The 23,768-nt window shown below is 36.7% G+C and overlaps 1 protein-coding gene across 1 annotated transcript in view; it reads left to right on the top strand.

The window, feature by feature from the left end:
• TENM3 (teneurin transmembrane protein 3) overlaps positions 1-23,768 on the top strand; it is a 407,391-nt gene that overhangs the window by 256,065 nt on the left and 127,558 nt on the right. Inside the window, exons 7-8 of the mRNA XM_041479936.1 lie at positions 16,463-16,700; positions 21,543-21,635. Of these exons, the coding sequence (XP_041335870.1) occupies positions 16,463-16,700; positions 21,543-21,635 (331 nt within the window). The remainder of the gene's footprint in view (positions 1-16,462; positions 16,701-21,542; positions 21,636-23,768) is intronic.

Genomic DNA, 23,768 nt, shown 5'->3' on the forward strand with positions numbered 1-23,768 from the left:
AAAGACTAAATTGTAATAAAAAGGAAAATAACAAAGATAAAGATAAGTAAAGCCCATGAAAGACAAGTGATGCAAATGAAAAGAATTTTGCTCATCGCTGACCAACTGCTGCCTGTCCCTGAGCAGTGGCTTCCCAGCCAACCTTACCTCTAGTTTATATGCTGAGCATGACACCCTATTTCATAGAATATCCTTTTGACCAGTTTGGATCAGCTGTCCTAGCTGTGTCTCCTCCCAGATTCTTGTGCACCCTCAGCCTCCTCACTGGTAGGATTTAGAGAGGAGCAGAAAAGGCCTTGCCTCTGTAAGCACTGATCAGTAATAATTAAAATATTGCTGATTTATCAACGCTCTTTCCAGCACAAATCCAAAGCATAGTCCCATACCAGCTACTGTGAAGAAAACTATCTCTACCCTGGCCAAAACCAACAGACTTGCAGCTTCTTTTTCCATTTAAGTCATGTTCAGGTCTCAGAAATTCAGTACATCCTCATTAACTATGATCCCCATTAATCATCATATAATCATAAAACCATAGAATGTTAAGAGATTGTAATGGATCTGAAAGATCATCTAGTCCCAATTCCCCCTGCCTTGGGCAGGGACACCTCTCACTAAACCAGGTTGCTCAAGGCCTTATCCACATTGGCATCAGACACTGCCAGGGTTGGGGCATCCACAGCCTCCCACAGCAACCTGTTTTGGTGTCTCACCCTCAAAAAAAAAAAAAATTCCTATTATTATCTAACCTAAATTTCTCCTCTTTTTATTTGTACCCATTATTCCTAGTCCTGCCACTACAGTTCCTGATGAAGAGGCATTCTCTGGCTTCCCTTTAGGCCTCCTTCAGATACTGGAAGGCTGCTATGAGGTCTCCACACAACCTTCTCTTCTCCAGGCTTTCTCATCCTGTCTTCAGTGCTCCAGTCCTCTTACCAACCTCATGGTCCTCCTCTGGACTTGCTCCAACATCCTTCTTATGTTGGGGAAACCATAACTGTACACAGCATTTCAAGTGGGATCGAACAGAACAGAGCAGAGGGAAAGAATCTCCTCCTTTGACCTGCTGGCCACACTACTTTTGATGCAGCCCAGGGTTTGCTTGGCTTTCTGGACTGCAAGCACACATTGCCAGGTCTTGTTGAGTTTTTTGTCAAGTATCATCCCCAAGTCTTTCTCAACAGGGCTTCTCTCTACCCAGCCTGTAGGTGTGCCTGAGACAGCCCAGGTGTAGGAGCTTTGATACGATATAGAGATACAATTGCTTTGGTCCATGGATCCACCCCTGTGAAGTGTCTGTAAAAAGTCCACAAATGTCCACTGAGTTCCTTTAGTCCATGACGCCGCGTCATGGACTAAAGTTCTAGTGGTCACTCAGGATAGGAGAGGGGATGTGCTGCATGGAGGTATTGGGCACCAAAGGCAACTCAGGTCTGATCACTGTTGCATTGCAAGTGCTTCTTTTAAGGCTTCTCCTTCATTGGTTTAGTTAGCTAATACTATTGTAATTCCTATAAAACGCAACTCAGATCATGGGTTACAGTTTAAAGGTATATGCATTTTACTCTTTACCCCTGAGCCTTTTGGGCCAGTTTATAGTGTTTAAAATGGCAGTGAACTCCCCCCCTTGCTCCTAGCTTGGCTAGCAACAACAGATTCCAGATACAGCAATTCCCATAGTGTGCCAAATAAATAATCACTGTTTTCCCAGAGTCTGGTGCATGATAGGGGATGTGATATTCTCCCACAATGCCATGTGTCTATGAGATTGTTTTGGAAATGAGTCCTGTTTTCTGATTCAGTTCTTCGAGGGTGCTGTGTATGACCATAAAACCTGCTTTTCAGAGCCCAGGATAGTATTCCAACCAGTGGCATGGGTCACACAGCATGTTTTCAACCATCCAGTGTTGCTTCTACCATTGTAGGCAGATTGTTAAAAAGATTCATGGTAGTGTGATATAATCAGCCAGGCTTTTCCATATTATTTCAGCCTTCACCCTTTATATCAAAAAGCCTTTAGCTGCTTTACTAGTTTGATTATGGGGTTATGGGGCATATTTGACATTCTTGGATAACCTGTGCAATGGCATCAATTCCCCTTGGCCACAAGCCCATTTTCTGTTGCATGCCTTCCTAAATGTCCTGATGTGTCTGTCATTAGCCCATCAAGCTATAAAAATAGCCCACCCAGTCCAGCTCCATCTGAGCCACTTCAATTCTAGCAGCTTGGTCACCTGTTCACTCTTTCAGTGTTCTTCAGTGCCCCAACTCTTGGGTACTTGAGCATCTTGTGAGGTACTGTTACAATCACACTCTCTACCTGCACAACAACATCTTGCCATAATTCAGCAGCCCAGAGGGGTGTATCACACCACTGTCGGTTGGCCTGCTTCCATTATTGTAGCCACTGCCACAGAGAGCTTGCCATCATCCGTGAGTCAGTACAGAGATAAAGGACTGGCCACTTTTCTTGTTCAGCAATATCTAAAGCCAACTCCACTTTAAGTCACTTCTGCAAACTGACTTGATTCACCTTGTCTTCAGCATTTTTGTGTCTTGTCTTGTAGGACTCCACAGTCATAACCAGTATACAGTAGGGATTTTGAAGATAAATTCTTTGTCTTTTTCAGAAGTTCTGTACAGCTAGTAAAGGTTCTGAATATAAAACACAATATGAAAACTCTTGAGATTTTCCATTTGTCTCTAAAGAAGAGCGTATAATACATGTAATGTGCCATGAAGAAGTCTGTACTTAGCAAAATTCAATAGATCTTCACCAAAATTTTACTCAGCTCTATAAAATATTTTGAAATCTATGCTTGAAGTTTGTGATGCTATGGAAGAATATTGCCATGTAAGCATCTTATTTTGTAACTGTTCTAGCAGCTCAAAATAGCTCTTAGTTTTGGTTCAGTATTTCAGTGGTACTCAGAGATTTGAAAAGTCTTGAGGATGCTAGCTACAAAGTCAGGTTTTTACTCCTAAATATTTGAAAAAAAATTTAAAAGAGCAATTTGATTCAATGATTATTATTAAATGATATCAACTAAAAGAGGAAATCTTGGAACTGAAACATACCTATTTAAAAATAAATACTCACACATACAGGGCTCTACTCTGTTTCATTGCCAGTTTAGGCTACACAATTAATCAGTGCTTCTGTTGTCTTGATAATCTGTCTGCTTGCTGTTGTAAATAACTTACACTTCTGGTGAAGTTGCTGACAGCTATTTAGGCTTTCAGCTTTCAAAAACACTTCTAATTGTACATGTTTGCAGCTTCTTAAAAGCATTTGGTTCTGAGATAATTTTTGCAGCTAATGTACCTCCAAGTCTTCCTGTTTGTATTTATTTTCTTTAGAGCTATATTTCCAAAGTGTGAATCTCTCTAATAGATTCAATTCACCTGAGATTATAAAGTGACCCAGTAGCTCTTCATGAAAAAATGTTACCTTGTTTGTGTGATTGGTGGTTTATCTTTGTGGAAGACAGGACATTCTCCTGTAATGCCACATGTAACCCGCAAAACCTTGCACCTTGGGTAAGGATGTGCAGATGAAATTTTCACACTAATACCTGCATGGAGCCAGGAAGTTGAGCAGCAGGGAATTCTGTAGGGAGCAGGTGGAATGGGTTACATGTGCTTCCCTACCCACGGGTGGTGGAAACTTGACCTATATCAGAAAAAAATCTAGTGTTCTGAGTATCCCCTCCCATTCCCCGATCTGGCAGCAGTGTGGAGTCAACGCTCAGCAGAACACAAAGCCTGCCCTCCTCCACCTCTCTGCAAACACATTTGTCTGTGCGCTTCTCCTTGTAAATTTGTTCTGAGAGCAGAGGGCTTTAACACATACAACATCTACCATTTCAGGAGCGGCAAAGAGCTGTTGGGTACATAATTGATTTCAGCAGCAAGACCGCTGGACGTAGGTAGAGGCTCTCGCTTGTGATCATACCACTGGCTATGCCAGGAGTAAAAAAAGAGATTTCCTGACATGCTCTGCTGCGATCTTACCATGAAACAATTCTTCCTCCTGAAATGTTTGGTTTTAGCCCCCGGTGGTAGTTATAAAAGCATGTTAAATACCAGACTTCTCAGCTTGAGACCATCTGTTTCTCTTGCAATCATGTACCACCCCCACACATGGGTTCCTTGTCACCAATGTTGCAGTTTCAGTAGAAGACAAAAAGAAAGGTATTTTCCTATATGATAGTTTAGGCAGAAAATGGACCTGGGAAACATGTTTAGGCGGAGAGGGTGTGATTATGCTAGAAATAGAGGGGTTTTTCCCCACGAGTGGAAGGCAGCAGGCTTTCAGGGAGTCCAGTCATTCAGATCTCTGCTGGCTCTGTGCCTGTGTAAAATCTTGTCCCACTTGACTGGGGCATAGCTTGCTTCATAAATCAGCAGTGTTACATGGTGAGCAAGCTGTCTTCACAAGTGCTCTCCCAGCATACCTAGAAATGCTTTTGCCAAATTTGTTACGGGTGAAATGACAGCTGTTAGGTTTAAAGGGAGTTTACACACTTCCTCTACATTAAGTAATTTGAAACACAAATTCTGCATATGTAGAAATCAGGTTACTATTAGGAGGTTTCAGATAAATCTCTTTTTTAAGAAGTAAACAGTATGTGGAATGTATAATGCTACCAGAAGAACATAAAATTGTAATTAATATTTTTTTTTTAGCCTTTGCTTAGCCCAGAAGAAGCAGCAACATCTCTTTTGCTGCTGAAGTTACTTGGAAGTCAGGAGCATCATGGAATGAATTCAGCTTGCATTTGTTAATGATATATGGGAGATGTTATCACATTTCACTGCACCATGGTGGTGATATTCTTTGTGCTTATTTGTGTGTATTTGCAATTGTTTCAAAAAATTTATTTTCAGAAAAATTACTTAAGCTCTGCTCTTCTGGGATCTTTTTGTGTATACTATCTATCTGGCTATTTAAATCAAAGGGGGTAGTAGTGAGCCGTGATTTCTCTACCTTTTACTGGTTCTGTCAGTGTCTGAGAACTACAGCAGTGTTATTAAGAGGAAGAGCTTACTATGACATGAATCAGCCGTGTTTTTTAAAGGAGTTTGGCTTGGGCAAGAAGCTGTAAAGTTTTGCTGAAAACTGATGTGAAAGGTCATCTGCTGGAAACTTTGTAGCTTTGTAGCAGCAACACAACTAGGACATAATGAACATACATACCAGAAAGACAAAGCTTACAGTCATTTGTGGAAAGCATATATAGAATTTAAGTATATTTTAAAAAATCAAATATATTTTAAAAAATCTGATTTTCTCATTTTTCTGTTTTATAAATTCTTTTAAAAATGATGAACTTTTACCCCCAACTTTGTGTTTAATATTGAACAAAATTGGTTTTTGTCATTAATTACAATGCAGTCTTCTTAAACTGTTCATAGTATTCACAGCACTTGCAAAATAAATAGTGAACATATAAAAATGTCAATCACTCTCCATGTCCACTTACACCTCTCAATTTATAGATTTGCTTAAAATGCTGTGCTAGGTAGGGGAGAGTTTTGTTCATAAGTTACATGAACTGAGGCAGTCAGGTTGACAGGTAGTTTTTGTTTCAACTCTTAGAAATTCAAAGTCGGGGTTTGATTTGAGGGTTAATGACTCAGTCTTGCTACTGAAAAGGGAAGCAGCTGTACTGGAAACCCAGAATACCTTTTAAGAAATCTTTTGCAATGGATTTGTTCTTTTGATTGATACCTAACTAGGTTTGATTGTCATTAGAATAGAATAATAACTTACTAAAATCAAGAGTGGTTTTGTTGGGTTTTTTTTTCATAAGGAGGAAGAGGAAAATTCTAATTCACATGTAAGCCTAAAAAGCTTATTTAAAGTCATTAGAGAACAATAGTTCTTTAGTTTGCTCTTGTGGAGGCCTCCCCCTATTATGCGTTTCTCTTCCTTGACATGGTTAAGAGAAAAAATATTTAAAAGCTATTTTCGAAGCTTGGTTCCCTATTCTTTTTCTGTCTTTCATAATCTGCTTATTTCTTATACTTGATAACCAATCAATTAATTGATTTGGAGACAAGGATTCATCTGGTGATGTACTGCTTTATTTCCCTCTTGCTCTAAGGCCCAAGCCGCAGTCTGTAAGAATTTTTGCTTTGACTTTAGAGGCCAGGATTAAATTCCTTTTTTAAAGTCAAGCCAGAGTAAGAATCTCACTTCTGTGTTTTCCATAAAATTTTGATTATTATGATTTTTCTAATGAAAGTGTATATACTTTCTCATTTTTCTCAGAACTTTCCTCTCATCTCTTCACTTTGTGAGGTCTCCTCTGTGTATTATTCATTCAACCCCTTTTCTGTGCAATTCTACCGCATTCCCCCCGTGGATTTCTTTTCATGTCACTGCCCCGTTCTGTTTTCATTTCCTCCAAAGCAAAACATGAATCCCTCTTATCTGAGTTCTTTCAAATCTGATTAAACAATCTCACCTGTTTTTGCTTAGAAGTTTTATATTGTGTGATCCCATTCCTGGCTTATCTTTCACAGATTTTATTAGTGTGGCCTTGTGTGTATGGGCAAGGGTTGAGCATGCAGAAATTGGTAAAGAATTTAATTGCTTATAATGAACTAATTTTAGCAGCCTGTCAAGCTGCTTTTGGATTTGTAAATCTGCAAAATGTTCAAGGCATGGCATTAACTATTGCAAGTCCATGACAAAAACTTCAGTTGACCTATTTAATGCAGAATTTTTCCTCTGGCGCTTGAATTTGAGGAAGACTAGGAGTTTGCTCCTTCTTCATGAATGTCAGCCATATGTCAGTATAAGTCAGGTTTAGTAGTGAAGCTTTAGTTGCTATTTTATTTATTGGGCAGAAAGCAGGCTTTTGCAGCACTGGTTGTGTCAACTGTAAGCATTACATAATCATGACTTGTGAGTGTATTTTTTCAGGTTAAAAGTTTTAAGAGTTTAGGTTTTCTTAACCTGTACGGTAGTAACTATGCTTCTAAAATAAATAGCTTTGGCAAATTGTTTTTCTTGCAAGTGATAAGAAATAAAATCAGAAGACAAAGGAAAACATACACATAGCTCACTGTGGATTAATGATTTTGGATAGGAACCAAAATTAGCTAACACTTGAAAATGCTAAGAAATCTCTTAAGAAGCCATACATCAGACTTTGCAATGGGAACTGGATTTAACTCTAGCTCATCATGCAGTATGAGTACGTATATGTACTTAATGTGCTGTGACTGAATCATTGTAGAACTTAGCCGCTTACAGCTGAAACGTGGTTCTACTTTTTGACATTTATTTATAAATGACAATTTTTGCAGTCAAAATTAAGTGTCTGTCTGTATTTGGTATAGGCATAAGGTGCAGGGTGAGCAAAGTGGGAAATAGCATACTCTGAATCATTTCACCGGTGTTTTACAGGCAGGTTTTGGCTATGTGCTTCAAGGTTTTTCAAATTCATTCCCGTCCCCTGTCACCATTTTGGAAAGCTGAATTTTTCTCTCTGTACAAAGTCTTTCAGCTGGACTTCTCCGTTTTTGTGTCATGTTTTGTTTTCTTTCGATGGAGACCTCAATTCTCTGATTAACGAGTTGACCTTCAATTTGTTAACTGAAAACGTTTCTCTACTGATTTCCATGAGTTAGCAGCAAAGATGATTGTATGAAGCTAACAATAATTGCTTTCTCACTTCAGATTCTAAGTAAGAATGAAAGATGATTTAATTTATGAAGATAGATCTGCTCTGATTAGAAAAAGCCATGACTAAGTGAAGCCTCTGGTCTTGGTGATCCCCTTCGTCACAGACTATTTGTCTAGGAGACTGCTGTACCCCAGTGGGGGGAAAAAAACCCAAGCCCACAGTCATGCAAAACATCTGAACCCCACTGTGGAGAAGCCAGGCCAGGAGCACACCACTGAAGGCTGCATTATTATATTTTGAATCTCTGGATAATATAAGCTGAGTATCATTTTTGTGTCTCAAGTGAGCAAGCTTTTCTCATTTCTCACAGTGTGATACCAACTTTTCCCAGTTTGATATCCAGGTAAATTGTTGGAAATAAGTCAATGACATTTTACCAGTGGAGGATTTTGTTTGGTTTTACAGACCTCGGGTCCTAAAAATGTCTATTAGTATCCTTGCTAACTACTTGTGTGGGTTAGACTGGAGTGGAAGGAGATGGCATTTGTGTAGTACAACAGCAGGATTGGAAGTACACTATTCTCATTCATCCTGTGTGCATAGCTGCCATCCTGGTTTTATATCCTCTGTTTTATTTCATTTTCTTGTAAAGCAAAATCCTAAGTATGTTACCGCAGCAGGTTAAATTTCAATTTACTTTAGCTGTGTTTCTGTATTTTTTCTTTTTTCATCTTTCTTCTTAAATCCCTCTGGGGATAAAGAGGCCACTATTAGGAAGATTGTTTCCTGAACTAGTTTCACTAGTGCTTTTTCACTGAAGCTGAAATATATATCTCAGGTTCAGCTTTCATAAGGTGATTAAGCTTCCACAGTTCAGTTGAAAACTGGCAAAGTGCAGTTTACTTTGTTGTAGTAAATGTCTGCCTTACACATAGAAACAACATCAGTGGTTTTCCTTGATCCAAGTGGTATTTGTTCTCCAAATCTGAGCTCTTTCACCCCACTTGCTTTTGTATCTACCTTTTATTGGTTGGGCCCTTATATAGGTACTAGATAAGGAGACATTTTCTCTTTATGGGAGTTAAACAGATTTTGCCTGCCATAATATTGACTGTGTGTTCCATATGTATTGAAGGGGTTAATGGAGTGGTTGCATGCTGGAGGTGTTTATGTTGGAATGCTTTGAGAATCGATTCCAGCTAATGGAAAAAAATGCTTTAAAAGTGAGCTGGTTCTGTTCCCACAGTGAACAACAGAGAGTGGAAACAACATTTAATAAACCTTTCAGAAGTAAATCCTGTGACTTTTCCTTTCACCACCACCTGTGGAAGAAATGCCCACTTTCTTCTCAATGAGCAGGATTTGTTCCTGCAGTGTATTTGCCTTACTCTGTTGGGTATCAAGAGAAAGTCTTTGGACAAAAACACTAGAAAAATAGGTTTTGCTCATGTGTCATCTAAGGCCTAAGTTTTATTGAATTTGCAGATTTTTGCTTAAATGGCAAGTTGACCAAAAATAGCCAGCCTTAAGATTCCTGCTCAGTTGCCCCTAACTATCTAGTTTTCAATAAATTGAAGAAATTTGACCATATGCATCTTGTTTTACAAATATGTGTACCTGGATTGCAGGGGAATGTTGCATCTTCTGTTCTACCTGTGTGCCATCTTTATTTTAAAATTATTTCAGGGCATTTAGAAGATTTGGCAAACATAACCCATTTCTTATGAAACTAAAGCATTGTTACATTTTCTTTTGTTCAGAGATTTTTTTTACTCTAGAATTCTCATGCAAAGTGGAGGGTCTTAGAGCAGAATTTTTGCTTCGCGAATTAAGGTGATTATATACAGATTTAAATTAAGTAAGAGTTTTGTTCTGTTGATAAAGCCTGCTGAAAAATCCAAGGTTTATTTTCCATCAAGAATTGGCATGATTTTAAATGCAAGGCATATTTGTTGTGAACCATGAACAGTCTTTATGAGACCTGAAGAAGATTTGTGAAAACAGCCTGTAATAAAAATCACACATGCTTCATAAAACACTACTTGATAGATATCACTTGCACCATTAAGAACTAAACGACAAAGGATGTAATTTCAGTTCTGGCATACAATATTAATCGAAAGGCTTTAAAGCATCTTGCTGATGGGAACTATGACAACATGACATTGAAGAATAACAAACTGGAGACATCTATCTTAATCAGATTTTCAAAGTAAATGTCATAAAATAGAAAGTTATGTTATCTATCTTCGTAGGGTCACATATCATATAGGGTACAGCTTTTCAGCTTGTTTATTCTAAAAATACCAGGGTCAAAAAAATGTGCCTTTCAAGTAAGTTTGAAGCTCAGTTAATATTCTTTACAAAGTTTTTGGGAATGGATTAGTAACTGATGCTTTCTGTTTCTGCAGCAAGGTTATAAAACATTAGGGAGACCTGAATTATAAAACAGCTGAGAATGCACAGGTATTATCAGTATGAAGATGTTGAGGGGAAAATATTATGCTCAGTGGATGTGAAATAGAAAGACAAAGTTCCAAGTGTACCTTTAACTGGAAGTATAACACTGCTGTAGATAACACAGCTGAAGGACATGAGTAAAAGTATTTTTCCTTCAGTTCCTAAAACTTGCAGTTATTTTACATGACTAGTTTCTTTGTCTTCTGTGTATATTTATCTGGTAAAGAAATGTATCCTTATAGCGTGTGGGAAATTATCAACCTGTACTTTGTGTTTTAAACACCAATGTTGCATGTTAGGGACTCCTGCTGCCCTCCAGGGAGTTCCAGGTACTTCTCTCCATTCGTCTTCTGGTCTTAAACACCACATGAGAACCATGGGGTCATTTTGAGTTTCTCCACAGTCAAATAAGTCTTTCCTCCCTTTCAGGACAGAAGTCTTTATTTCTGTTTAAAAAGTAAAGTCATGTTGCAATCTAAAGGAAAATGACAAAATTAAGGTTTTCTTTATTATTTCTCCCAAACAAGTAAGGCAATGCAATCTTTCAGCGCTTATCCTGCATTAAATTCATTGGTAGTTTCTCAGTCCCAGATAGCTTGACAGGTTTTCAGACCCTACAGGCATTGTACTGATGAGGAGACAAACGCTGGCCTGCTTTGATCAAGCTACTTGTTTGACTTTTGCCCCTTTTATATTATAATAGTATACACACACACACAAGGTGCATATCTAGATCAAAGTGTCCTTGTCACTTCTCCTTATGCTTGTCACCATGTATCTAGCGCAGGAGCACAGAGGAAGTCAACAGCAGTGGCTGTGGGTTAGTTCTGTTTCCATCTCTACATCCATTAGGTACAAACCAAGCAGAAAAGGATGGTCAAGCTGACAAGAAATCAGAGTGAACGGGCTCTCCTCTGATGGCAGGCAGCCTGTCACCACAGTCCCTGGGTTGAGTGTGTGGCTTGTATCCTTAAAGCATTTGGCAGAGCATAGCAAATTTGGATGTGAATAAGACTAAGCAAATACTTGGGATTAACCACAAAATAAGCACATACAGCAACTTGTTTTAAATTACCCCTATAGCTTGTAGTAAATGATCAGAAATGAAGCTTTGAGCCTCGCACACCCTGGCAGGAAAAACTGAACTAAAGCAGTGGTTCATTCAAAAGACAGATCTGCCTAATTACAAATGGACATTTAAATACTCAATTTTTTTTCTGAGCACATAACCTTCTTTATGTTTTCATTAATTAAATGTAGTTTCTCATGGATGGTGCTCCCAGACCAGAGACTTCTGGAGTGGTTGGTTTTACTTGCCCTTAGGATCCCTGAAGCTGTGGCTATAGTGGTGCAGGTAGCCTGTCTTACCCCTCCATAAGCAGGAACTTAAAAAAGTGCTCCTTTGGGAGCTCTAGGAATAATTAAGCCATAATACCCACTCTTTTCAATTTGCAGGGACTTCTGAGGTAAATCCCACTACTGCTTACAGTACTTTTGGAGATATGACTGTATGTCAATTAGGTAAAATTTAAAGTCCATTGAAGGGTTTTATTGAGGAAATCAAGCCAGGTCTTATAGAAATTACTTTTTATTGCTAGCAATCAAGGACTAGCAGACCAGGGACCAGTGACCTGCAAACAAAAGGCTGTATTTTTTTAGAGTTTTCTAAACATTTCATGTGTTTTCTAAAACATCCAGTCTACTTCAGATTCTTAAATCTAGTATGTGTTATTTCCTTTACCATGGCAGAGACTTTTCTAAAGAGAGAATAGAAAAGGAGCAGCCTGACCAGAAGGAGTTAAGACTTTTGTATTGAATAACATTTTGTTCACCTTTGAAATGTTTATATCATGATGGAAGACTTTGCTTTTGTGTTTGTCATGGGAACTCTAAGTTCACATTAGTTATACACTGTTTAAAAGTCTAATCTTTATGAAATGGAAATCACCTCTCTTTTTCTTAGATGAGTAGCTAGCTGACAGGTCTCAATGACCTATCTGTTATAGAAAGACACAAAATATCAAACAAATTACTTTTTTTCATGGATGCTCGGTCTGCTTTTCTGCCTCTGAATGAGCCCCTTTCCCTCATATGGCTGTAGGTATCATAAATGTCTCTCCTTCCTATGCTGTTCAAATTCTATAACTATTAAATAATAAAAATAATTAAATGTAGATTACTTTTTGAGAAATAAAAGACTGAAAGGTTTTGTGAAAGGCTACAGAACTACATATAATTTACCTCTGCAATTGAAATTGCTGCTTTGCTTCACTGTGATTCCCTAGGGTAAATAACAATTTAAATATGTTTTGAAAAAACCATGTAACTGTAGTAAGACAGCTTTCTACCCAATTTCTTGTGACTTTTCCAAGTTCTGTGCATATGTTCACACACATAATTATCGGATGTTGACTTACTTACTCAACAAATACCTTAAAAGTGTGGAGTTTGTTTGTTGCACCTGAAGAACTTTGACAGACTGGTTGCAGGGCCAGTATACGTTTGCTTCTTGCTGCAGAAATCTTCTCTTTAAGATGTACAGGATTGCTCTACAGTCATTAAGGTTTAAACCAGACAGGAACGTTATAATTAAAACTTTACATCTTTAGACCTAAGCCTACCTGTACCTACTGCTTAATTTTAGTGTAAATTAAACATTCCCATTTAGATTAAATCAATTAAGATAGCTTTTAAAATCCAATTTAAAGCAAAGCAACTGTAGCTCTCTGGAGTAGTTTTTAAGCATTTCAACCCAATTGTACTTTATCAGATTTGAATGCTTTTTTCTTCTAATAAGTGGTTTGTTGTGAGGGAGCTGGCCACGTCCCAGGGCTGCTGTCTTTTCAATAAGCAAGGGAAGATGTATTTCCCTCTAGGACTCCAGTGGTTGATAGGGAGGAAAGAGGAGTTACAGGGTCCTGACACTCGATATTGTGGCACATGGAGGGCTGTTGTTACAGGGAGTTGTGTCCAGTGCTGCAGTGATTATGAAGTACATATTGTGTCATCCCACTGTTCTTATAAACTTCTTAAGTAGGAAAAGCAAGAAAACTGAAACTATTCTGGCAGTAATGCTGATTTCTCAGGAGAGCAGTGTGAATCACTTAACATACATGTCTCCGTTTCCCTGCATGTGCAGTGAGAATATTTTCAGTGTCACAGGGATGTTGAGAGGTTCTTACTCCATAAGACCAATAGATTTGTGTGAAAGCCTCAGGAATATTGAAAGCTGTTCTTTAAATCTTAAGTCCTGAAAACAGTAAAAAAGGAAATCTGGCTCCAGCTTATGGCATTCAAAACATGACCGTTGTGGTGATTCTCTCTTCCTCACAAATCAGTGGTGCAACATTAGGGTTTTGTTAGAAATTGTGCAGCAATCAGAAGAACTGTGTATTGGGGAAATCTGGCAGGTTGGAGAAAAGATCCAAAAAGCAGTCCTCAGTGATCTCTCATTCAGAATGACAGTGTAGGACTGAGTAAGTTTAGAGGAGTATGGATTTTAGCTCTGTTGATTTATGGAAAATCTAACCTTGTTAAATGCAACTCTACCTGTAGCTTTTGCACAATTAGAAAAGAAATAAATCATTCCAGACTTTTCAGGCATTTTTGATTTTGGGGAAGCTGTAGATTCTCTGCCAAATGAAGCCACCCTCAGACACAAGAAAATGTCACTTCTCAACATTCTGTGGAGCGAGAAAATGGGATTGGAAGACAGGTGATCTTTGCGAAATCACACTTGGATGGCCTTATAGCTCCCTTCTAGCCTCTTAATTTCTATGTTCCTCTGTATCTTCAGTGTCAATAATGTTTGTATGTTATATAGTAGAAGGGCCTTTTGGTTCACAGTAAATTTATAGAGAAATAATCTAAATCCCAAATAGTGGCCTGTGTATCTGGCCTATGGTCTGAGTAATCCAATTTCATTCTTCCATCGTATTTTCAGAGAAATTATTAAATCTGGGCATTTATTTGTGGAGTATATAAATTCCCTCTACAGAACTTCACTATCTTCCTCACAGGGTAAAGTGTGTGGGAAGGTCTGACATCTACCTGAGACAAGCCTGGCGCTCACACCCTCCTTTGTGCAAGAGAACAACGATGATCAATCCTCTGCTTTGTCTTTAGCAGAGAATTCTGCAAGACCTTTAGCACTAAAAATGATAGACTGAAAGATTGATTTTCAGCAGAGACTGTAAATGAGAAGAGAAATTAATGAACAAAAGGGATGTCAGAATAACATTTCAGCTGGTAGGAGCTGCAGTGGAAGAGTGTTTTGCACTGATCATGGCAAAACTGTCCAAAAAGGCTAGGCTGGTAGTAGAGTCAAAAAGGGGAATAAAAAAAGTCTGATCCTAAGAACAATTTTAATTTATCTATCCAATTAAAATAAATTAACGTGAATTACTTTGTTCCACCTGCCATTTTTCTGTAATTTTAGTAATTAAATCTTAATTAATAATTTATATGTATATATTTGTGTATAATGTGTGTAAATACTTACAAGACACATGCACGTATATAATTTTTTTATATACACATGCACCTATGTATTACAAAATGTAAGACCACAGTTAATTTTGCACCAGCTGGTAAATAGCTTGTTATCTAAATCAGATAAAATTTTAAGTAGATATGGGGAAAATCCTTTGCTCTAGGGTTGGTCTGTTAACTTTCTTTAGTTGGCTTGTTGAAATGTGGCTTAAAGCCCTTGACAGTGATTGTAATCACATGCAGTGACAGCCTTTGTGTCAGTGTTGGTGAAGATAAAGCTTATCAATTGTATCCTACCTGGATTGGAATTTTGCATTAATACATCAGGGATTTGGTGTTGAAAATCTCACTAGCAGTACAAATGCTGTTATTCTTTTAATGAGAGATTCAGAATTGCTGTTGTTTGCAACAGAAGTCATGTTGACCACACAAAATCACTGGAAAGAAGGATGTGATTCTCAGAAAGGAAATTATTCCAAAGACTTGTTTTTTCTGTTTATTTCTTAACATTTTCATGTTTTCTTGTGATCGCAACCTTGGAAATTGCTCACAGTTAAGTTAATTTTGTAGCAGTCACCTGTAAGTTATTGGAAACACCTGTTTCAACAGAAATACTTTTCCTGTGTTCTCTGTACCAGAGTTTTATTATTGAGTTTGTAATAATTTGCAATTATTACCAGTTCCAAAAGGGAATTGCTTATGGAAATCAAACAACTAATTAAAAAAACTACCTGAAAGCTTTTGCACTGTGAGAAAAGTGCATGTCCTGTATATTCTGCTCTGCTTAACACTTGCATTTATATTATGAAGTATGTTCTGCTACATTAGTGTAAGAAATAGATTGCAATTTTAATTACATAATTGTTAAGTGTTACATGTTTAGGTGTCATCAGTCATTGCTAAGTTGTGGTAAATTAAGTGTCAAGGTTTCTCTAGTTTTGTGTGCATTGTGTTGTAAAATATTTGTGTTATATTTATGACTTATTTACCAGTGATTTTATGGAACAGATTGCTAAAACCTAACATTGATGGAGGTATTTGATTGCAGGTTTTGCTGTTTTGAGATTTTGAGTTTAAGCTTTATGGGTGTTGTGTGCTTTGGTTAAGTCAGAAAATATTTCCTTTTGTTTCAATGGCCTGACTCTCTTATCACCTGTGACTTCCTCCAAGCTGTATTTATATTGCATGGTGTGAAATTGGAAAATCTGTTCTGCGTGTGTTCTAATGGATGTGACGGTCATTAAGTATATGAGTCTTCTGACGTTGTAATCAGATGTGAATCAGTCTGTTAAATATCCATGAAGCAACATCTGTTTCACAGAGTGACCTTCTGCTAAAGAATACTTAGCATCTATTAGCAGATCATAGTGCAGATCTGCCTTATTTGAAATGCACTAAACTAGAGTAGTCTACTGCTGTTTAGCAACTAGCTTGTAATACTTTATTGCAGTTAAATACAGCTTAAAAACTCCATTAAATAATTATAGGGATTATATGCATTTTGAAAACCTTTGTGTTCTACTGAAATTACCCATTTAATTTCAGGGTTGGTTTGTTAAAAAAAGCTGAAGTCTAAAGGCGCATTAGGGGATCTGTCAGATGCTATTTTCTGTAGGTGTTAATAAAACCAGATTAAAAAAAAAAAAAAACTGAAACAAATTAAAACCAAAAGCAATTTTACCATCTGTTGTGTATTAATTAGAACTTGGTGTATCAAGGGTAAACTTGCTCTTACAGAATGTCACTGAATGTCTGCTAATAGAATAATATGCAAATATATTAGATGATAGGATTATATTGAATTTCTCATTCTGCTTTGATCGTAGCAAATGCCAAGATGTATAACGAACTTTAATTTTCTTTCTTCTTAGAACAACCTCCAAATAACCAAGGCCAGTCGACCCTGCAGCCTTTGCCACCTTCTCACAAGCAACATTCAGCACAGCATCACCCATCCATCACCTCACTTAACAGAAACTCACTGACAAATAGGAGGAATCAGAGTCCGGCCCCGCCGGCTGCTTTGCCCGCCGAGCTGCAAACCACACCTGAGTCAGTCCAGCTGCAGGACAGCTGGGTGCTTGGCAGTAATGCACCTCTGGAAAGCAGGTAATTACTTAGATACTACTACAGACTGTGCCAGTGCTAAAGAGAACATTTAACTTAATGAAAGTTGACCCACAGCTAATACTTCCCCTCATTCAGCAAGCAGAACTGGAAAGTTTTCAGTCCTGAAAAGTATGTCCTCTCTCTAAAATCCTCAATGGCACTCTTCTCTCTTACAGTCCTATTCCAGAGTAATTAGAGTATATTAATTTTTCCAGACAAGCATTTTCCTTCCTTTTCATAACCTGTGACTTTTGCCTGTTTGAAGAAATTTCTTGCCTCGCTTGCCAGAAATGTGTCAAATATGTACTGTCATACAGATCAAATGTCAAATAACATTCTGTAATAGGTTTTAACTCTTGTACTTGGTACCTTTAAAGAAATACTTATGTGAAGCTAGGTGTTTTTAAAGGTGCTGGGATTTGGTGAGACAAAGGAACTCAGTTCCAGTGTGATGATAAATTTGTCATTGATAACTGCCTCTAGGAAAGAAGCAGTTAATATGAAGAGTGACACTAGCTTTTTTAGACACAGAATAATCTATTAAAAAATTGATAAGACTTACTGGCACAGAGCTGAATTTACCTACAGTGATTAATTAGTACTCATGTAACACTCAATCAGCACTAATTTTGTATTAAGGAAAGCCATAATATTCCAATTTAGTTATTAAACTGAGCGTTTATTACTGTATTGAAGTTGACAGTAGTTCTTGAAAGTGTTTATGAAATCCCTTCAGTTTATTCTTTGAATCCCTTTAAATTATGTTTTATAACAAAGTAAAGATTATTTTGACCAATTTAAAACATACATGACCTTAAGATTCTCTTAGTTTTCTTGGACTCTCCTGTGCTGTTTGAGACATAAGCACTGTGGAACAGCATTCCACTGAAGAGATTTCATCATCACATTCAACCAGTTTAGTACTTTAAGAAAGAATTTTCTTTTAGAACAAATAAGTTTGTAGTGGGGAAAAAGATGTTTGATGTTTTCCTGGTAGAAGTTAATCTTAAGTAGGTGGATAAGGTCTTTGATGTTTGCTTCTATTGCCATGTATGTTTTTATTGTCTTTATAAAGGTGTAGGACTACTTGAATTAGAATGCCACTTCCAACCATAAGCAGTTTTTGCAGAGTAAAGTCTTTTTATCTTTTAAATATTTCTGATATAAACCTAAGGGTATTTCGAGTGCAAGTTTTGAACACTTGTGAATGAGATAAAATGTAAAACTTTAATGTGAAAATTGACAGAGCCCTACTACTGTGTTTTTTCTAATAGTCTTGTTTAGTTGGAACTGTGGAAGTGTAGAACCCATCTTATTTGTCATTGATTTTTTCCCCTTCTGGTTAAGGTTCCCTACTGAGTGTGATTTTTCAGGCTCAGTATCAACTGTATTAACAACTTTGTGATAGGTCTCTTCCTTCACCCTTTTCTTGGACTAAAAAAATTTTATTTCCTCTTTGGCAATATTTTGGTTTATGCTTATTGTTGGGGCTTCTTTTTCTTCTCTCTTTTTTTTTTTTATTATTTGGCTTAGATGACAGCCATTTAGAGGTAGGGAATGTGAATGTCAGCCTATATACACAACTGTCTTTCTAGCTCTGTAGGCTCATAGTGATGATGGGTGGCATAAAAATGACATACAGTTTGCTGTCATGTATAGCTGGGCAGTGAATTGGCTGGGTTTGTGTATGTGCATGTAGGAGAGAGGGATGTATTTGCAAAGCTTGGGGGAGGTTTTAGTCCCTATCGCTCTGCAGTAGTAGTGAAAGTGATTTCAAAAGATATATATTCCATAATATTGGATTCAGTTGTGTTTTTAATAGGATATATGGCAATTTGGCTCTGTGCAAAGTACTATCAACAAGAACTAATGGATTTGTGTGAAACGTTGCTGTTACTGGCTAAAAAGACGAACTGTGAGGTTACAGATCAATGATGTCCAACAGAAACTCCAATTCACATGTTTTTAAAATATCAAAAGACTTTTTGCTTAAATGTTTATGAGGACCTAAAACTGTAACTTGAATGAATTGAATTATGTGAATGCTTTAATCTTTAATGCTGTCTTTAAATGACAATGAGGTTACCAAACAGAGGCAGAAATTGTCTTCCCTCTATTTGGGCTCAGTAAAATCTACATTAATAAAAAACGCAAGACAGTAGAAGAATATTTCCTGTAGGTTTCCTGCAGACTGCAGGACCTTTCATTGAACATTTAGTGATCTTTACTATTTGACTGTTCCCTAGCCAGGTATAAGTTGGGTTCATTTGCAGAGACAGTAGATCTGCTGGAGGAGCCAGCACTAGAGATTAATATGAACTTCTGAAGAAATCAAAATCTTTCCATTTTTTTCTTTGAATTGAAATGGTTGGACAGCCAGAGTAATGTAAATATATGATTACATGTCAGATGTCTGAATATCATAAAAGATCATTTAGTAATTAAATATTAGTGGGTTTTTTATTATCATTGAGCTTTAAGTTTTTATTCAGCTACTAGTTTTAGTAATGATTTCTTGATTACCAGTATCAATAGTAACATTCTCATTACTTTGAGTTCTAGCAAGATCTAAATTACTGATATTTAAAAATACATAGTAAATCACTTCTTTAAATGCTCTCTCTGTTAAATATTTGAATGTGCAGAATTTTTTCAATGCACAGTCAATTATGAATGTTAGAGATGCACACTGGAAAAGTATGTTAGAACTCATACATTTGTAGATAAAAATAAGCTAGTAGCATCTCTTAGTGCATTTCCTTGGAAGTATTTCATTAATTTCAGTCATTGAATGTAAAAGATCAATTTGTTGTTAAGGGGAAATTTACATATTCCAGTCAAGGAATAAATCTCTGAGACTATTATGTAGCTTTATTCAGAATCTGTGCTAACATGCCAGTGAATCAAAGAAGAGCTTTGCTTTTTCTTACTGGATTTGCTGCAAAAATACCTCATTTGAAAGATGGCTGCATTTTGTGTGATGGACTATGACTTTTTTATAGAAACTAGCCAAGAAACTAACATGTTTTTCATAGTTTATACAGATACTGCTTGGTCTTCTCTTACCACTTAGTATTAAAAGTAGAGTTGTAGGAACATTACTATATTCAGCTACTTAGCCACTTATTTTACCAAGAAAAAAAGAAGGTTGAAGAAATACTTGATGACTAGAAAATATTTTAGCATTTTGAGGAACTTAATTAAAGTACTGGAATACCTCAGAAATAGTATAGACAAAATATTTCCTGGAATGTGTTATTTCAAAACTGTTCTGTAAACTTGATTCAAAATTCATTTTAGAATATGAAGACTTTAGAAACTCCTAAAGTGTGATGAATATACACATGTCATTCTTGGGGTGGACTGTCAATGATCCAGTTGCCTTCAGTATTGATTAAGGTGTGGAAAGGGTATTGATAAACACCCAGGGAAGTTTTAAATCAATTTGTGTAGAGGCTGATTGATTGTCCTCAAAAGCACAGTGTTAAAGTCTGCTCTAACCACCTATTTTACACATTCCACCCACTAAAACAGTGCCTGGTTTAATCAAATTCAAATTGTTCAGGTCTGTAAGTCTTCCAGGTTTTTTCACACATGGACTTGATTAGAGATGTTACTTCTGTTGAGAAGGTGCATGGTACAAAATAAAGGCAGAAACTGGGAATGGAGTTCAAGTCATGCTCTTCTGAAGACCCTGTTAAGCACTGTGCCCACATTGCTGATTTGCAAGTTGAAGAAACAGGACTCTGCTTAGATTGCTGACAGCATGAATGCATTTGAAAAATTGACATGCCATAATTATGGGATCGTTATATTCAGACATTAGAAATTAAGTATTGTTTTCCAATACTAAAGTCAAAAAAGTTCTGTTTTCTTCTGACATTCTCTTACTGTCAGTTCTCACTGAGCATCTGTTTCAATCCTAAAACACCAAGGCCATATGCTTATAAGCTTTCTTTGATGTCAATAGTGCCTTACTTTAGATTTTTGCTTGATCCCTCTGGCATCTTTCCTGCTCAAATATCCCTTGCTGTCACCATAAGTACTTGGAATTTGATCATGCTGTGTATTTTGTCCCCTGGCTCTTAGGCAAGCACCAGTAGTCCAGAATTCAGTAGCATTTGCACAGTGTTCCGTGAGTTTATCATTCCCATTTTCAGAGATACACAGTCATTGAACTAAGAATGGACTCAAGTATTTTTTTTCCCCACATTAATCATTCCCTGTTTTAGATAGGACAAAAGAAATAGACGGTTCCAAACAAAATAATAGTGGCTTACTTCATTTCTCCCCCTCATTTCCTCACTATTCCCTGAGAGAACCAGAGACTCTGATGCTTCTTTTGCCTCTCCTGCTGCTGTGCATTGTCATTTACAGAACGTGAGATTCCCATTCACTCTGGTAGCCAGCCCTCTGCATATTTTTCTTGCTGGCTGGCTGTGCCAGATAGCCAGCAAGAGACTGTCTTTTAATAGTCTCAGTTCAGTTTTATTACTTCATTTCTGATCCAGCCTCATCAAGTAAATAACCTCCCCCACTATGCACTGCTCAGTCCTTAAGCATGCCTTGCCACAGGCAGCAGTCAGGAATTTTATTCAAGGACTTGCACGTAAATAAGGGATCAAAGGGTAATGACCACCTAAAGGTAGCCTTATAACACTGTGTCTTCAGGTTACAATCCAGCATATAGTTCAGAGGACAGCATGGAAGGCAGAAAAATCCCGCATTCAGTTTTGCACAAAGTTACTCAACAGAATTAGTATATTCTTGTTTGTGGGATCATCCCGTTCTTTAATTTGAAATTGCACCTCTAATTTCATTTTTTTGTATCTTTATGTATAGAGAATTAGAAAGTCAAGCAGTCCTTGCAAATGGTCATGACAACCTTATAGAGATGGATGTGTTTTCTCCAACATATCACGATAGCAGTTATGGGTATGTGACTCTTCAGTGTTTGCATGATGCTAACTAATGACACAGAAGACAAAGTGTGGTTTTAAAAAAAATTATTGCAATAGGAAAACATCTGGAACAAACGTACTCATCCTTATGTCTGATTTTTAAAAAATTATCTGAATTATTTGTGATACTGACTCTTAGCAGGTACAAAATAGTAAGCTTTGACTGCCAAATCTTGTTTGCTTTGACTTAAGGAGAATGCAATTGACATTGTATTAATTCTCTATGACCCAATTCTGCAGGCTGTTGCAAACTATTTGCATGATTACACATTTGCCAGGTCTGATCCTTCGTTTGTAATGTATTTACTACTTGGCAAATATTGCTTTTAGAAATATTATGATATATATTATAGCATAAAGAATGACCAATCAAAGAAGTTAACAGGAGTTACATACCTAATCTCTAATATTTTTACCCGATAGTTTGAGATTGAAACTGCTGATAAATATGTAACTGTAAATAGAGAATTCCACATAAATTAAAATTTCAATTTGTTTAAGTAAAATTTGTATTTTAGAATTGTTCCATATCTACTTAACTTTGTCAATAATATGGGTCTAATTTTTGAACTATTTCTTGGTATTCCTGTGCCAAATCAGTAGAATTCATTTCTGATCCACACACACAGAGGAAAAAAACCCTGACAAAGCAGTACCATTTCAGAATTGTTAATCATAAATTTACCTTTTTCTGTTAGTTTGTTTTATACTCCACTAAAAATCAGACTTTTATGTCCAAATTCTGTTTTGTTAATGGTAACTCCCAACTTCATAAAAGGGACGATGTGCTATTTGATTAAATGAGGAGATCTGCAGTTGCCTACTAATTAGTCTGTAATATATATTGACACAGTACATTGATCTGCTTCTCCCAAAAACTCTTAAGTTTTCACTTAGCCACAAATTAAAATCAACAGCAGGAAGAGGATGGTATGTTAAATTCAATTAGTCAGTCATTATCAGCAAACTCAAAGATATTGCATATATTTGCCAGAAGATCTCAATATATTGTCTTCAAAGTAAAAATTTAAGCATACTGTATTAAAAGAGAACAAAGCCAAATATTATTGTTCCCTGTAGAACAATTACCATACAGTGCTGCTTCAGATGCATAAATGCTGTAGTATAGTTAATAGAACTGTGCCTGGTTCATGCTTTGTGTGTTTGTAATAGGACCAACAAATGTAAGTATTTTAGCAAATGGTGTATGTTATATGAAATTTCTGTTTGCTGAGACTAATTCAGGTAACAATACAATGGAATTTATCTTGTTTGTAATGCCTTCATTTTTAAAATTGTGCTAGCAGGGATCATCTCCTGGTGTGAAAGTTGTCCAGAGATAATAATACATCAGTTCCAAAGCATAATAGATTTGAGACTACAACATGCTATCAGCATGAAGATTCAGTTTATCAATGTCACTAACATACTGAGTCACAGCTAGAATCATTATATATTTGTTTCTTTGTTTTCATGTCATGTGTTATGATATACTATTTCTTAATTTGTATGGCTTATGGGGAGAATATGAATCTAATCAATTTGACAACTTTATTGTTAAGAATGATTATAGAAATAGACATTTGACATAGAAATTCTAATGTTTCATAGGCCTAGACCCAAAGAATAGTTGTTTATAGCTTCAAGAGATGTATTGACTGTGCATTAATTATCATAAGACAGCTGGAAATCTCAATATATTTTAGTGGTATGTATTGTTGGCTTTATTCTTTTCTCTGATGTACAAACATATGTTAGTGTACCTGTGGACAAGCCAGCTTAGTTTGAAGTAAGAAGTCTGCTTTCCTTTTAGCTAACCTGATAGTCCTCTTCCCTAAGTTACCTAGGTGTCAAAATCTGAAAATATGTAAGATTCACTATCAGCAAATGACTGTATTTACATTATTTATAGATAGAGCTTGCTAGTATTTTCTATTTCTGTATTTTTCTATATTGTGTATTCTCTGTTTTCTGTTGCCCCCACATTTTTTGAAAATTTCATACTTTTGCAATGTTAGAAAACTTCTGTTGTATTTAAATAGGAATTCTTTGTGAGGAGGTTGATTCAGAATTTTTGTCATCTGTTTGGGAGAGCTGAGTTTAGGGC

This window comes from Pyrgilauda ruficollis, unplaced genomic scaffold (genome assembly GCF_017590135.1).
Source record: "Pyrgilauda ruficollis isolate IOZ18807 unplaced genomic scaffold, ASM1759013v1 scaffold5, whole genome shotgun sequence".
NCBI lineage: Eukaryota > Metazoa > Chordata > Aves > Passeriformes > Passeridae > Pyrgilauda > Pyrgilauda ruficollis.